Raw genomic sequence first — 16,203 nt, 5'->3', positions numbered from 1 at the left:
GGTAGAAAAAAATATGTAAGATTAATCATCATATTTAATTGAATGTCATATCAGACTGCATCCTCTTGACTTTTGAGCATGTTTTTCACCTATCACACATAACTACTCAAAGGCAATTACTTATTCAGTTGAAGTTGTATAAAAAAAAATCCATTAATTAAAAATGTGTATAAATGAATTCATATGCAAAAAGTCATAGTCATGTATTATTAATATCTTTGGTATTTGAAAGCACAGATTCTGTAATTTCTGGAAAATGTGTACTGAGTTGCCTACACAATTTAACTGCTTAATCCTTCTCAGGGTCACAGTAGTTTAGCGTCTATCCCAGAATCACTGGGTGCAAGGCTAGGATGGGTACACCCCAGACAGGACACCAATCCATTACAGGGTCGCATGCACTTGTTCGCACACTACACACGATCCAGCATTACGTTCACCTGGAAGGCAAGTCTTTGGACTGTGGGAGGAAACCAGATCACCCAGAGGAAACCCACAGAGATATAGGGAGAGATTGCAAACAACACAGACTGACCTGGATTCAAACCTATAATTGAACAGCCTGTAACTTAAATTCATTTTCATCAGCTTTACATTTTGGCTGTTATGGAGAACTCACCCACTGAAAGGGCAACTCCTGACAATTACAGTTATGTAAGGCTAAAATATGTTCTACAATGTCTTCATAACCATTGGAGAGAATTGCTACTTAAAAAAAGTGTTGTCAGGCAAATAAAAAAAACACATCCATGTATTTTCTGTAGTTTTTAAACAGAAAGGTTTTATGGAAAATGTAAAAAAAAAAAAAAAAAAAGTAGTCATGAGTTTAAAACGTCAGGTGTGTTTGACTTGGTCTCAGTCTTTCTATGAAAAGTGGTTGATGCCGCACTGATTCTGCTTCTCTTGCCTCTCCAACAAATCAATTCACTTCGCCAGTGTTTCGTTTTACTTTTATACATCTCACACCACTGCTCCCGTTGTACGAGAGACTTGGGGGAAATATTCTTTCTGTTTTTTAACCTTCGCTCACATGAAAACATGCTGCCTTGTTTAATTTCACATCTCTTTTCCAGTACATTTCCGTGCTGAACTCTGCTTCACAACAGCTCGTGGAACCTTCTTTTTAGACTATAGAAATACTTTTTTTTTTTTTCTTACATGATCACAACAATTAGGTGTAATTCTCAGGAGACTGTTTCATAGGGGAAATCTCGTAGCGATGGATTAAGCTGTAACAAAATTCCGTATATTGCGCGGCCGCCGGGAACGCGGTTCCACCGGTTTACTCGCTACTGCAATCGCCGTGACGGCGCGAGCACGAGATGACGGTCGACACGAGCAGTTCCCGGACTCGTCCGTCACCACGTGCGCCAGATATGAGTAGATCCCAAGAGCTAGCTAAACAAACAAATAATTACATAAATACTTCGATTTATTTTCGTTTTTAGTCAACTACAAAAAAAAAAAAAAAAAAAACAATTTCAGGAAAGCCTGAATCTAAAATCAGACTTCGTTATATAACGACGATTGCGAACTATTACTTTGGGGAACCTAACCTTTCAGCGTTTATGATCATGTCACTGACATGCTGTTTCCATGACGTGATTTTTCGATGACATACAGATACACTTTTGCGTCAAGATTTTGGACGTGATTTTTCTTCATACTCATAGACATATTTTTCGCCTAGGTGCATAATTTATCACGCGCGAACCGCGGGAGCTGCTCCCGCTCTAAGTTGCCAAACAGGTATTACAGGTAAGACGGCAGGAGTTCTTCTGGTCTCGCGGGCGCGTCTGCCGCAGAGCCAAAGAAGGCGCGAGGCAGAGCAGAGAGCCTCGCGATTCGCGCCAAGCAGGTAAGATCGGCCGAGTAGCCAGCGTCTCGAGCGTCCGCGTGAGCGCGAGGACGTCGTACGGTGTGTGTGCGCGCCGCCGTCGCGGTACGAACGCGATTTATTCGCTCTTATTTCAGCCAACTACTCGCTGTTTTTGCGAAACTAACTAGTAGTCGGTTGTAGCGCGCTACTTCCTTGTGTGTTTACGAGAGTCTCCGAATTGCTCGGATAAGGCATAATAATTATAATGCCTTGTTGGGTTTATAAATATCCCACTGACTAGAAGAAGTTCGGTTTCGTATCGTGAAGGACAAGTTCTTTGTCGCGATTTTTTTACTCTCTGTGTCTTTCATTTTCTGCGTTATGGTTCTATAACCTGCAGGTATTTAACCTTTGCGCTTGGTGAGCTCAGTCGGCCCACAAAGAGAGAAGTTCTATCTTATTTTCTCTCTTTTGTCTTCCTCATTGTCTAACGAATCAAATGTAAGGTCGTTGTCAGGAACATTCATTGCCACATAATGTACTTGAAGTTTACATGTCTTTTTACTTTTTTAGGAGAGTCAACAGGAAAGTGCTGTGAGTGTGTGTAGTACACACACAACCCATATTGTGTGTATACATATATGTCACATACAGTCACTGTGAGTGAGGCTTCTATCTTTTTTCCCAAAGAAGCAACTTACAGTGGTAAGGTACTTACAATTATTTACCCATGTATACAGTTGAGGATTTTTTTTATTGGATCAATTTTAGGGTAGGTACTTCAGTCAAAGGTACTACAGCTGGAGGTGAAAACTGAACCTGTAACCATTGGATCCAAAGGCAGCAGCATTAACTACTGCACTACCAGCTGCCTATATCATATGCTGTATATATATGTATATTGATAGCAATCGGGGGCGCGGTGGGTTGGACCGGGTCCTGCTCTCCAGTGGGTCTGGGGTTCGAGTCCCGCTTGGGGTGCTTTGCGACGGACTGGCGTCCCGTCCTGGGTGCGTCCCCTCCCCCTCCGGCCTTACGCCCTGTGTTGCCGGGTTAGGCTCCGGCTCCCCGCGACCCCGTATGGAACAAGCGGTTTCAGACGCTGATGTGTGTGTGTGTGTGTGTGTGTGTGGTAGCAATCAATGACCATCAGTGAGTTCAACTACCTGTACCCTATATGTATTGTAACGACCCGCGTTACTGTGTTTGAGTGGGAAATGCGTTTATTGTAATTGGTTAGTTTTTGTTGACGTACGGGGAGGGGGCGCTAAGCAGGCTGGGAAGGCTGGCTTGAGGTGCAGGTCCTGGAGGAAACGAGGTCCTCGGACCAAGAGCATTATTTCCCTGGTACCGGTGTTCTAATAGAACGTTCAAAATGAACGCTGCCTCTGTGTCCTCCTTCGCCCCATCCAAACCCACGGCGCTGTGTGCCACAATATATAAAATTTCTTATATTTTTTATATATATAAAAAATTTGGTACATGTAGTTGAACTCACTCATGGTCATTGATTTCTTGTTATGGTGTGGAGCTAGAAAAACTGAACTGTGGAACTGAATTGAAAAAGGGTTCTCTGTTGGCCGTGACCTTTCCCCTTCTGTTTCCTTAGGCAGGTGTGATAGTCTCAGGATGTCGGGTCCCACTGATACAGTGCAAGTTCCCATCCCGAAACCCCGGCAGCGGCAAAGATTGGTATCTCACACTCAATCCTCCTCTGAGAGGTGGGTCTGCAATTTTTAAGCTTATGTTTAGTGAGTCACCACTCCCTTTTTTTGAAGTTTTCTTATCTATTATACTTTTTTTTTTTTTTTTTTTAAAGAGCGATGGTGAACAATGCTCCAGACTCACAGTTAACTGAAAATCATCCCGAACCCCAAGGATCACACAAGCTTGTGAAACCAGGTAAACTGGCGCTCATTGACACTTTCACATATGTGGCACAGCAAGTAGCACTGCTGTCTCGCAGCACCTACATGATGTGAGAGGGTATGAGTAGTTTTCAGTCTGTAGTTTTCATCTTCTTCCTGTATTTGGGTGGGTTTCCTCCCGCACTCCAAAGACATGCCGTTCAGGTACACTGGTGACTCTGAGTCACCCGTAGTGTGTAAGTGATAGTGTGTTTCACTGATCTTTGGGTGAGTGACTCATAAATAGTGTATCTAGCAGTGTAAATCACTTTGGGTGAATAATGTGTGGGCTGATAACACTAAATAGTGCTCATTGGAAGTTGCTTTGGGGAAAATTGCCTGCTAAATAAAGTAACGCAGACATATATTTGGAATTCACACTAGTTCACAGTATACCAACAGCAGTATTTTCATAGTTTTTACAGTTGCTTTATAATTCTTTTTTTTTTTTAAGTTAGACAACCTCTATCATCTGATTTTCCTGCATTCTTTTCTGTCATGTCATTGGGGGAAGTTAAGATTCTCAAATCTTAGTGCTTCTCTGAGCTATGATGTCACTTAAAACATTCCAAAAACTATAAACAGCTTTTCCATTGCACAAGTGGAAAATTTTAAACTTTTAGTTTAGCAATTTGTCAGGCAAGTATATTTGGAAATGTTACATGATTATTAACATTATGAAGTACACTGTGACTGCTGTAACATATTTTTATGTTTTTCCTCTCTATTACTTTTACTTAGCTGTTGCTTTTTTCCAAAGCAATTTACAATAATTTATATATGTGGATATTTTTTACTGGAGTGATTTAGAGTTAGTACTTTTGCTCAAGGGTCAAACAGAACGATGTTGGATTTAAACCTGGGTCTTTTTGTACAATACAAAAATACACTACCTGCTGATATTTTCATATGTATCCACAGGAGCTCCACCAGCTTTTGAGGGAGAAGGTGACACATCGGCTCTTATCTCAAACGGTTCCAGTGATGGTTTGCAAAACAGCCCTGCTTTCGAAGCAAAAGACACGGCTCGTTTGATAAACAACAGAAATGACAAACCAGTCTCTGTCCTCTCCAAACCACCGGGGTCAGATGGGAGCAGCTCCTTGCCTCCCCACCAGAATACTAGCTTGCCTCTGTCAGCCCAACGAGATCGCTTGACCAGCAGCAATCAGAACCAGCTAGATACCAATGACTTCAGACTCGAAACTGACCGTCCTATAGCAACCTCTGGTTCTCCTCCTCTTGAATCCTTGGGCACCATCCTCAAGGATCTGGCTGACTGGGCTACGGACCCTGGATATGACTCGTCCACCGAAGAGGAGATTGCTGAGTTGCCTTCCCGGAGTGCAGTCTCAGAAAAGCCTTGTAATACCAATGAGTGAGTGTTACCCTCCTAATTATCTTATGAAGGTACATAGACCTCAGATATTTACTTTTCAAATGGAAAACATATTTGAGAATGTACAATGTGAAATATGGAGATGCACTAAATGAAGTTTAGTGTAAATTTGACGTTATTTGCATTAGGCATAATTTCCCGATAGTCCTTAATTTGGGTTTACTACAGGAAGTTACACAAAATATTTTTTTGTATTCTTTGTCTAAAATCAACTTTAAACCAGGTTATTAAATGAAATAAAGACATTAAGTGAATGCAAAACTAGATGGCTTTGCCATGACATTTCGTACTTCTGCAGTTTCATTTGGGAACGATACTTAAATACTTAAATCTATTTCCAGCTCTGGCAATAAGGTCCATGTTCTCAGCAATATACAGCCCAGCGAGCTGAGAAAGGAGAATTCAGCCCTGCAGACAAGACCCTTGAGGCAGATGGCCCCACGGTATGTACATCACCCCTCCATGTGAGATCCCAAGGAGGGAAAGGGAGCAGTTGAGCAGCCTCATTATTATCTCTGCGGAACTTATCAAAGACCAGCTGGCGTCAAAGGACCTGAGCAGAGAATTGCAGGGTTCTCTGTGCAGAATTCTGTGGTCTTCCTGGAAACAATAATGGGTGTAGTTCTGAGGCAGCTAAGCCCAGCTGTAGAACAGGGTGTTTTTCCATCAGCTGGCATGTAATTGCAACTTTCAGTGATGACTTTTGTGTGCTGACTTTCTGTTCTGCAGTGTTGCTACCATTCGAGTGAGCAGGAGGAAACAAACCCCCTCAGGCTCTAGTGTGGGTTCTCAGGCGGGTGAGGTGAACGTGGTGTCCCGCTCCAGCTGGCTGGACGTGTGGCAGGGCCGCAAGTACGATTTCAGTGTTGTCAACATGCTTATGATTTTAAGTTTGTATACTAAGCTATTTAGTTATTTACCAATTTATGCATCTGGGTCATTTTTTTTTTTTTTTTTTTCTGCTGATGCTGTTAGGTGTAAGTAGGTGGTGGAGTTCTAACCTATGTCTTTTATTGAAGGGAGTGGCTCTAACCGCTATGCTGCCTGCTGCCCATTTTTGTTCATGAGTTCATTACTCCTTTGGCTTTTTGTAGGCACCATGTTCTGTGGGTCACACTGGATGGGCAGATGATGTCTCTTTGGAAGAAGCGTACGGTAAGAGTCCTGCTCATTTCAAGTTCAAATTCCATAGGTAAGCCCCAACAGCATTTGGCTGTATTTGAAGCTTGGTGTCACCTTGTTGTCTCCTTGGGTGTTCTTCAGGACAAGTTCACCGAGGTTGTGTTCCATGTTTCAAGCATCACTAGCATCCAAAAACAAGACCGAGCACACTTCTCCATCTATTTCAACAAGAAGCGCATTGAGTTCATGGCAGACACTCCAAGTGAGTTTTGGTAGCACAGTCTGAGACGCTAATCCCAGCATCTTTCTCCAAGCCCCTTTATGCTGATGGATCTGAACGGTGCCCATGTGTCATTGGATTTCCTCTGCAGTGGCACAAGAGAGCTGGATAGAATCTTTGCACGCATGTCGCGGACAGGTGCCCCCTGCCCCAGCTGAGCAGCACGGCCCACTCCAAATGAAGGACCCCCGTAGCAAGGTGTATGTTGCTATCTGTGGGCACAGCCTATGGATCCACCGCAGTAAAGAGGTATTGAAGACGAGACTGGATCGTCATCCTTCCTTTTTATAGATCCTGCCATTTAGGAGGACCCTTTGTGGCCAAATATGTGCATTACAAAATTGCAAGTTAATGCTATATTCTGCTTGCACTGCGAACTAATATATGAATGGTTTCATCTGGTAGTAGCAGACATAGGTGTTATTTGCATTGTCATATTTATGATATTATGACATTTTAAATAATTGATATATATGTGTATAGGTTTTGGTACAAAATTATTTTGTATACAATTTATAATTACTTTGTTTTCATTAAGGACTTCAGCTTGGGGGTTGGGATGAATATTGTGTCCATGGACATGGCAACAGTCAAGCAGACAGGTCGTCACAGCTTCAGCCTCATCACGCCTTACAGGACTTTTAAGTAAGCCCACATTAGGAGGTCAAAAGTGGACCAGATAATTTCCTGGAATTCATATGTCACATTAAGCACTGTTCTCTGCAGTTTCATAACTTTTGAAAAGTGATGCTTCTTCTTTAATCCTCTTACTCCAGTTGGTGCATAGGGCCTTAAGAGATGCAGAAACCTTAAGTTGCTTATTAAACCACTTGACATGTTATCTTTCACTGTCATTTTTCGTGTTGCATCCTTTACAGAATGCATGAATTTCTGTGATGGTAATTCATCTTGACAATGTCTGCAGCATTAATGAGCAAAACAGTTGTTGTGGGCAGAACTCTAGTGGGTGTGCCAGGTTTAATTTCTGTGTGCTAGATAAATAGTGGTATCTTCAGTATTCTCTTGTCAGTAAAGTCCTGACCCCTGCCCCCCCCCAGTTTTACAGCTGACTCCTCTAAGGACCTGTTGATGTGGCAGGAAAGTCTGATGCGGGTGATCCGCAGTGCACTGTCCTGTAGCGAGGTGGCTCAGCGCCTCTGGTCTAGTCCCTGGAACAAGGTGTGTGCCGACTGTGGCTCGCCCAACCCCGAGTGGGCCTCCATAAACCTGGTTGTGCTCATCTGTGAGGCCTGTGCAGGTGAGAGGAGCTGTGGAAGTTGAAGCAGATTCACAGGAAGTTGCAGCAGCTTTTATAGTGCTCCTGGCTGAACTGTTCTCAATGTGACGATTTGCAGGGCAGCATCGATCAGTGGGAATCAATGTATCCAAAGTGCGCAGTCTTAAGATGGACAGCAAAGTGTGGACAAACCCATTAATCCAGGTGAGCGCAAGGGCTGCCTCTTGTTCTTTTCAGAGTACTGCTGATGTGAGGATCTCCTTATTGTTTAATTTCCCATCGCCATGACATAATTTGTTTTGTGTTTCCCCTCAGCTTTTTGTGCTGTATGGGAACAAGGTTGCCAATTCTGTGTGGGGCCACAATATGCCCATCGCAGAGCAGATCCTGCCTGATGCCAGCCCGAACCAGCGTAATGCGTTCATCAAGGCCAAGTACTGCAAAGGCCTATACCGGCGACCACACCCCCTGGCTTTCAGCCAGAAGCGCCTCAACCAGGTTTGCATGCAGTTCTGACAGCAGTGAATGTTCTTTATCTTTGACTCTATGGCCCTGCGGTCCAATCTCTTTTCAGATCTTTTGGACTTTCCAGGAATTCATGCGTCTGTGCCGAGAATGATTTTGATAATGTTAGTGATTAGCAAATGTGCAGTGTGAGCTGGTTATTTGAGGGCGTCTTTCGTACTGTGGCCAGAAATATTTTCAAAATGAAGTCAAAAGTTGCTTTTTTTAGGTACTGCTTTAGCATCTATAACCTATCCCTGGAAGTTGCCGTAGACAATTGTGTCTGATAAATAATAATAAATAATCACTTGAAGTACTCAAGCTTCTGCTAAAAACTTATTGCTTTGTAACAAATACTGTAAAAACAAAAAAAAAAAAAAAAAATAGCTTTCCATCTGAAATGGAATGTACTATAACTTTGTCATCACGCATTGCTGCCTATGGTTATAGAGGTCAGTGATTACGGATAAGGGAGCACATTTGGAGAAGTTAGTTTTTGCTATGTCACACTGAAACTCAGCTATGGGATCTGAGTAAAGTATTGCGATAATACAGGTATCTTTCTTGTGCATCAACTTGTGTTGCAGTGACACACAAGATGTGCTAGCTTTTGACAGCAAAAGATTTTGTTTTTCTCGCTTTTTTTTTTTTTTTTTTAACCCACATACTGGACATTTTCTATATAGATATGGTCAGTATAGAGGGTGCAGGGAGTGCTGCTTTACTCTGTTTGACTTGCAGAAATGGATTATCACTTCTTTGTGCCCCTCAGAGGTTGTGCGAGGTGGTTTGCAGTCCAGATGTCTCGGAGACTATGATGTTGGTGTGGTCGGGAGCACAGATCCTATGTCACACGGAGGACCCCCAGTTAACCTCACCCATCTTGCTGGCAGAGCAGGCAAGCCAGGCCCTACAGGTGGAGTTTCTCAAGCACAATGAGTTCATAGGTAAACCTCCTGGACCCAGAGCTCTTTGCAAAATCTATAGCCTTGCTTCTTGGGTCTTTTCATGTCCACTGAAGAAGCTTTGTTGTCATACTCTTCTGGCAGAGGTCCCGCGCTGTATTCAGAAGAAGCCGTCTAAACGTCTGGTGTCACAGAATTCTGCAACCACGGATCCAAACTCTGCAGCAGGTAACTCTGCATAACAGGGCAATGTGCACGTTGCATGACACAAAATGAATATAGGAAGGATTTTAGAAATCATAAGAACCAACAGTGCAGGTTCTGCACAGAAAGTGGTCTCTTAAACCTGACAAAGTGGTAATGTCTCGGGGTAGCTGGACAAGAGGAGCTCCATGGGAAGCTGGAGGAGGACCGCTTCCTGTTCTCTCAGGAGAATGACTCAGCTGCCTGCGATGTTCTAGACCTGAGAGAAGTCACGTCGATCTTCGACTGCTCTTCTGGGTAACAGGCTGCATTCTGCTTAGTGCTGTGTGTGTTTACATTTGTTTGTGTCTTTGTGTGTGCAAATGTCCCCACGATGTAAAATGTATATTTTTGCATGACCCTAACATGTCATCTGCCTCCACAGGCCAAAAAATGAGTTTGAGATGCTGACACTCGCAGACAAACTGATCTGCAGCTCTGACACAAGAGACGGTCTCCTCGCGCACTTAACGCACATTTTGAAGGTACTTTTAAGTAAACTCTGATTAGCCTTAAACCGTTCCCCTTGTACCCATTTGGAGTTAAGACTGGACATCCCATCCTGGCTGGAGGACAGTAGCATACTCTTTATAGTGGGTTTCCCCTTTGATCTTAAAAGCTTTGAAATCAACGAGAACTTTCATAAGAGGACAAAGTGTATTTTAGTTGTCAGAGAAGCAGCGTTTTTTGGGATTGATAGCTTATTTGTGTAATTATTTTGAAAACTGATGCCCAGTGATATGAAGTATAAGAATGCTAAGGGGCAGCCTTGCCCATGATGCAAAGTTGAGTCACAACCTTCCACTTCCTCTGAAGGGTGTTTATCTCTAAATCCAGGTGGTGCTCCCAGGATCTGTCTCTGATGAAGATCTTCAGGGGGTTCACGCTGTGTCCAGGGTATGGCTGCGGGAGGGAGAGGATCTGCGGCACACTGAGGTCTGGGTGGCCCTCCGGAACAATGAGATCCTGATTTATCCCATCGAGGGAGGCAATCAGGATAAGATGCTGCTCACCCCAGACATGTGCTCCAGTAGGTCACCCTTCTGTTTGTATTCCTCCTCCTCGGCTATTGCTACATTGTTCCTAAAAATTCCCTACAAGCACGGTTCACGATTTGCTTTTGAAAGCAAATATTGAAAATACTGACTTTGTGATGCTGAACTAAATATGCTGGTACATGTTATGTGCTCATATTGAACAGGTTAATTTTTAAAATGTGGATATTTCATTTGCGACTTAGAAAATAGTGTGGTTTGTTTGGTTTTATAAAGTACTATATATTTAGTTAAATGTAGCCCACATTTCACGTAAGTTATCCTTCTAGTCATGCTACCAGTAAGTATACATTTTTTGCATTTTAATGATTAGATAATCTGCAGTACAGAGAAAATGAAAAGAAAATATGTTGAAGGTCTAGTTGTTTTTGATGTTTTTCTTGTTATATCACGTGTATACTTTTAAATATTTCAACAGCTACAACAGTTCTTTTTTCACATTACCTTATGTTTTTTATTAACAGCGGTGGTGTTAAGTTGCTTAGATAATAGAGCCTTATATTATTGATGGCACAATATTAATTTTAGCACTGCTAGGTAGAGCATTATTAGTGGAAATAACTCAACATTTATTCAAGCACCGCGCTGCATGTATAAAGTGTATCCAGATACTAAGTTAATATTGGTACAAGACATATTTAAGTCTCACTTGTCAGGGTGGGGTCAGTGTACTGGCTTATCTCAGCTCATGGCAGTGGAAAAGCTTTTGCTGTAGAGCTTGTGTTTACCTGTAACTTTAGAAATGCAAGTCCCTCTCTTCTGCCTATAGACATGGATGCTACTGAGAACACCATTGAAGTGGTCACTGCGACCAGGCAAGTAGGACCTGATACCTAACAGACTAGTTAGTTTTTCTGTGTTTTTACAAGGTCTGTGGTTTTACAAGTTTTGTTTTTCATAAGTTTCGCCCCATTTTTCCAAGTGTCAAGGTTCATCAAACAAACTACCTCTGAGTTGGCCTGCTGTTCTGTGTGCAGTATGCATTTAATTTTTATCCTTAGGTATACATTTTTTTTTTTTTTTTTTTTTCCCCCCCCCCCCATTTTCACAAACTGCTTGTCCTAACACAGTCATGGTGGCACAAGCAGCGAACACCTTGGACAGGATACCATTCCATAGCAGGGCAGTTTCCCATGCTCATTCATCATTGTTAAACATATTTCTACTTGAAAAAAAACATCAGATGACTTAAAAAGAATAGAAATTTAATGTTATAATTCAATTTTAAATATGATTTGTAGCAAAGAATTATTCACTCCCCTATCGTATACTTTCATATGACACCAGGCTGTTCTGGTTGTTATTCTGCTGACTGTTATATTCTAAACGAAGCTGCTTCTGGTGACATGATTCAGATTACAGCCTGTTTTGTCATGTTCGTGTTGTGTTGTTTGCCTTGAAACACACAGTCCCTTACCTCCCTTGAATTGAAATGACTAAATGTCTTCATAAATACCACACCCCACAGGACTATCTGCTTACAGTTTGAGCAGGAAGAGCCCTGCCAGTGCTGGGGCGTGTTGATGAAGGTGGCCTTGCCCCCAGAGGAAAAGCCGTCAAAAGAGCCTAGGTACCAGCTGCCCTCCTTCATCACGGGCCGTGTCCCCCCTGGTTTGGAGAGGTGCATCTCCCATATTACGCAGTATGGTGAGTACCAGCTGTTACCTGCACACAGCTTGTACATGATTATCTGGCTCTCTACTCAAGCAGAGTCTCCATCCTCTTTGTGAAGAACTTTGCTTAAAATCAGGTTTGCTTGTATAACTAGAATTTTTAGTTTACGCTACCTCTGACTTACGACATTTCACCTCCGGATTTACTCTTGTTGCCATGGTCAAAACTGCATAACAGACTACAACAGTGTCCCAAAGGGTTGTTCAGACATGACATTCTATGCATCATATCACATGTGAATTATTGGTTAAGTTCTGTTTTCTCTCCTTAGGTCTCAAGGTGGAGGGTATCTACCGGCGCTGTGGCATGGCAGTAAAGGTCAGCGAACTGGTGGAGATTCTGAGCTCCTCTCCCAGCAAGGCTCAGCTGGTGCCACATGAGATGGGTGTTTTAGATGTGGCTGGGGCACTCAAGCAGTTCATTCGCCAGAAGCTGGATCTCATACCAGCAAGCCACATGGGGAACTGGGTGCAGGCTGCAGGTATGGCATAATCTCCATGCTGTTCTTGGTGTGGCTCTGTTGTCAACAGATGTCAATAAGCTGTTTCTCTCATGAGCTGTTGTTATGTAGTGGACATTCTGATTTTCTTTCAACACGCAAGCTTTAACAGTGGTTGGTTACTGTGCCAATTATGTGAAGTACATTAATCATGACTGTAATGTATGAATTGCATTGCTTCTGCTGCTTCTTGGCAATTCTTTAGCATTCAGCTAAAATAAGTTGGGCCTCCAGAATATCTCTATATTAATATAAGAAATAAACTGTGCAGGAGAGGCAAACACAAAATGACCAGCTCTTGACTGACCTCGAGGGGAAATGGATTTGCCAGTCCTTACATTCATGCTGCTCCTCTCTTGCGCTGATAACCTGTTTGACAGTTTATTATGTATACGTGAACAATGTGGCCACTGACCTCCATATATCTGTGTTGTCAAGGTCAAGCGGAAGAGGCCCAGAGACTGAAAGCCTACCGCACACTACTGAACCAACTCCCTCCAGACAACAGGATCACACTCAGTGCTGTCTTTGGACACCTGTATATGTGAGCTTCTGTCATTTTCCTGTTACACCATTTCAGTCAGTGTCATTCTGCAACACATTGTAGCAAAGGAGTTGTATCCTGAAGTTCAACTTCCTCCCTGCCTGAAACAGTGTTTTAACTGTTGCTCAAACTGCTCATGCTAACGATCTGATGATTTGTGGCCCCTTCGCGTGGATGTCTGTGCAGCTAATATTTTGATAAATGTCTACATGTTAAATCAGAGTCCAGCTCTACAGCCAGCAGAACAAGATGACTGCTCAGAACCTGGCCATTGTGTTTGTGCCCAACATTTTCCAGCAGTTTGCTATGAACACAGATATGGTGCGTCTCACCCGAGAGCTCATTGTAAACTACACCGCGGTCTTCCAGGTAAGGCTCAGAACCAGTACCTTCCATCCTGAGGTCTGTGTTATTAATGTGTGTCCACTCTCACTATCAGCAGTGTTGCCAGCTTGGCCAGCTCACTGAATTTCACAGTAATAACATCCTTAGAGTGCATTTATTTAATTATAACTATATCCAAGTTTTTTACAGAACCTACCTTGGGAATAAATCAAGGGAAGTTGAGTATCACTGTACTTTTATTGATTGTATAGGCAAACAAATTTTCCATATGACATAGAATAGGAGGTTTTGGAAATAACTTTTTTTTTTTTTTTTTTTTTTTTTTTAGTAATTCTGAAGTATGGAAGTGTGCACAGTTATTAAAATGACAAGTTGCATGGTATTTAAGGACATGGACTTGCAACTTAAAGGTTTCCAGTTCTAGTTCTTAGGAGGCTCTCTGCTGTGTCACCAACAATATACCTAACTTGCAATGTTCTTAAAAAGATCTTGGCATGTATGCATTTTGTCTTAGATAAAATATATTTTATATTTTTAGTTTTTTTTTCTTTTTTTTCTTTTTTTTTTCCTCAAAGATCCTGAAATGAGACTAAATAATTTCAGGGGAGTGATACAGAGTAAATGTACCTACTTCTTTCCTCTGTTTCAGGAAGAAAACAATGATGGCACACGGGAGGAAGAAATGCTCACTTTTTTTTAAAATGAGCACAGATGAGATGTCTAATAATCACTTCTCCAAGACTATGGACAAGGAGTATCATCACCACTACTGTACCTTATTTAATCAAACTTAAAAATCAAACCAAACCAGGCCCCACACACACACACACATTTTCAGATGGTCTACGTGTAGCATTGTCACACTCAAACACCATGCATTTTTTCCTCCTTAGGTGAGCTTTGCCCAAAATAATATAAACTTGATAAATGCTCATGGATTTCTTCAGTACATTAATAACTGCTTTCAAGGTTGATCCATGTGCTGTATCTTGCCTTTTTCATTATTTTGTTATTTTTTTATGTCATTTCTTCACGGTTATCTACATGGCGAATGGATGTCAGTAACAAATTTTTGAAGGTTTTTCCATATGAATTAAAGTGTAGCCATCCATTCATTAATCTATTTTCATTAACCACATGTCGGAGTCAGGGTCACAGTGGTTCAGAACCTATCCTGGAATCACTGAGCGCAAGGCAGATGGGGTACACCCTGGATGGGATGCCAGTCCAACACAGGGTTGTACTGAAGTCATGTTACCAAATTATTGTAGAATACTGTTTTATTATGTAACTGTTATATGTTTTCTAGTACACTGTAATGACATTAATTTGATATATATGTGTTATATTAACTATAAGTGATGAAATTATTGCAACATCTTTGCAAATTGCAACAACCAAATTTTTTCACTCCCTCTGCTCTTTAAGTTGCTTTTTTTAAAGCCTGGAATAATATGAACAGAAATGGTTTTAATATGGTTCAGGTTTAACCTGAATGTAAATGTAGGTTTAACCTTGTGCAGCAAAGCTTTGTGTACAAGTTAGTTTAAAATAAAACAAGTTATTCAAAACTTCTTTTCTTTGTTAATGTATCACAAGTTCCATATCAAATAAAAACAAATGCTAAAAATGTACACCATTGCCCACTGGGTGGCAGATTTTACTGAATTATGTTTCAGCTCCCATGTATGTCATGTGGCTTAAATTTTGTCCAGTGAATACCCCCCTTGAGAGAGAAGGTAAACCAGCCCAGACAAATTAAGTATAAAAGGCCGTCTTTGATGTTGTTTATCAGTTATGGTCTTTCGGAAGACTGCCTCTCAGTGTAACTTTAGGGGAGATTCACAGCTAAAGTTTCTGTCTTCTCCTTTGCCACATTGTCCTTGTTTCAGGAAAAGTACTGAGCAGTGCATCAGAGCGGTTATCTGGGCCTGTGGAAGGACACTGGAGTGGGTGGAGAGACTGGAAAGAGAGGAGGCATACTCATAACAAGGGTGGGGAGTAGTGCAGTGTTGTAATGTGTCTTTCCCAATACTTGTGTCTACAGCTCTGAGAAAAGTTTATGAAGCCTCTGGCATTACCTAAATTTTGACATAAATCATACAAAAAAAGATTTTCACCTGAGTGGTTATGAAGTCTTGTTCAAACAAGTACTGTACAATATTCTGCATTGCCATAGCTTTGTTGAGCAAATTATATGAACATTCAACATTATTGATGGAAAAACCATGTGAACCTCCAGGAAAATGACATTGTGAAAACAGGGTAATTGGACTCAGGTATTCCAATAAATGATTCAGGTGTGGGTTTCACCTGCCATGTTGTATAAAAATATCATGCAGTTCTGGTTACATGCATGGGAAGTTACCACAGAGGAAACCCCTGCTCTCCAGCAACACATTGCTGCTTGTCTCAAGTTTGCTGAAGAGCACCTTGATGTTCCTCAGCTCTACTGGAATAATAGACAAAGTTGAACTTCCTGGTAAACATACCCATCATTATATTTGTAAGAAATGCGAATAGCTCATCACAGCTGCAAATCATGGTGGAGGGAGTATAATGCAGCGGGGCTCCTTTGCTGTAAAACTTGGATGATTTGCAGTCATTGAAGGACCACTGAAATCCACGTTGAGTCAGGAAATTCTACAGCAGAATGTCAAGGCATTTGTG

At 41.8% G+C, this 16,203-nt stretch overlaps 1 protein-coding gene across 5 annotated transcripts; it reads left to right on the top strand.

Annotated features, from left to right (window-relative positions):
- Positions 1-1,464: 1,464 nt before the first annotated feature.
- Positions 1,465-14,315, top strand: LOC108928866 (arf-GAP with Rho-GAP domain, ANK repeat and PH domain-containing protein 1). 5 transcript variants are annotated; one of them, XM_018743056.2, is made up of 25 exons: positions 1,465-1,858; positions 2,393-2,404; positions 3,429-3,540; positions 3,639-3,721; positions 4,648-5,104; positions 5,467-5,568; positions 5,855-5,977; positions 6,220-6,280; positions 6,389-6,509; positions 6,619-6,776; positions 7,066-7,172; positions 7,586-7,785; positions 7,883-7,968; positions 8,080-8,262; positions 9,041-9,215; positions 9,318-9,401; positions 9,548-9,674; positions 9,802-9,901; positions 10,254-10,446; positions 11,241-11,286; positions 11,940-12,118; positions 12,417-12,626; positions 13,083-13,188; positions 13,410-13,557; positions 14,183-14,315. In XM_018743056.2, the coding sequence occupies exons 3-25, from the start codon at positions 3,449-3,451 to the stop codon at positions 14,231-14,233; spliced, it is 3,192 nt and encodes a 1,063-aa protein (XP_018598572.1). In that variant the 5' UTR covers positions 1,465-1,858; positions 2,393-2,404; positions 3,429-3,448; the 3' UTR covers positions 14,234-14,315. The 5 variants fall into 5 exon arrangements, with proteins under 5 accessions (XP_018598572.1, XP_018598571.1, XP_018598569.1 ...); XM_018743055.2 differs by having other exon boundaries at positions 2,393-2,413; XM_018743053.2 differs by lacking the exon at positions 2,393-2,404 and having other exon boundaries at positions 1,467-1,858.
- Positions 14,316-16,203: the final 1,888 nt, after the last annotated feature.

This window comes from Scleropages formosus, chromosome 14 (assembly GCF_900964775.1).
Source record: "Scleropages formosus chromosome 14, fSclFor1.1, whole genome shotgun sequence".
In the NCBI taxonomy this organism is placed as follows: Eukaryota; Metazoa; Chordata; class Actinopteri; order Osteoglossiformes; family Osteoglossidae; genus Scleropages; species Scleropages formosus.
Note: the sequence above shows the minus strand (reverse complement) of the source record. Positions and strands in the feature narration are given on the sequence as shown.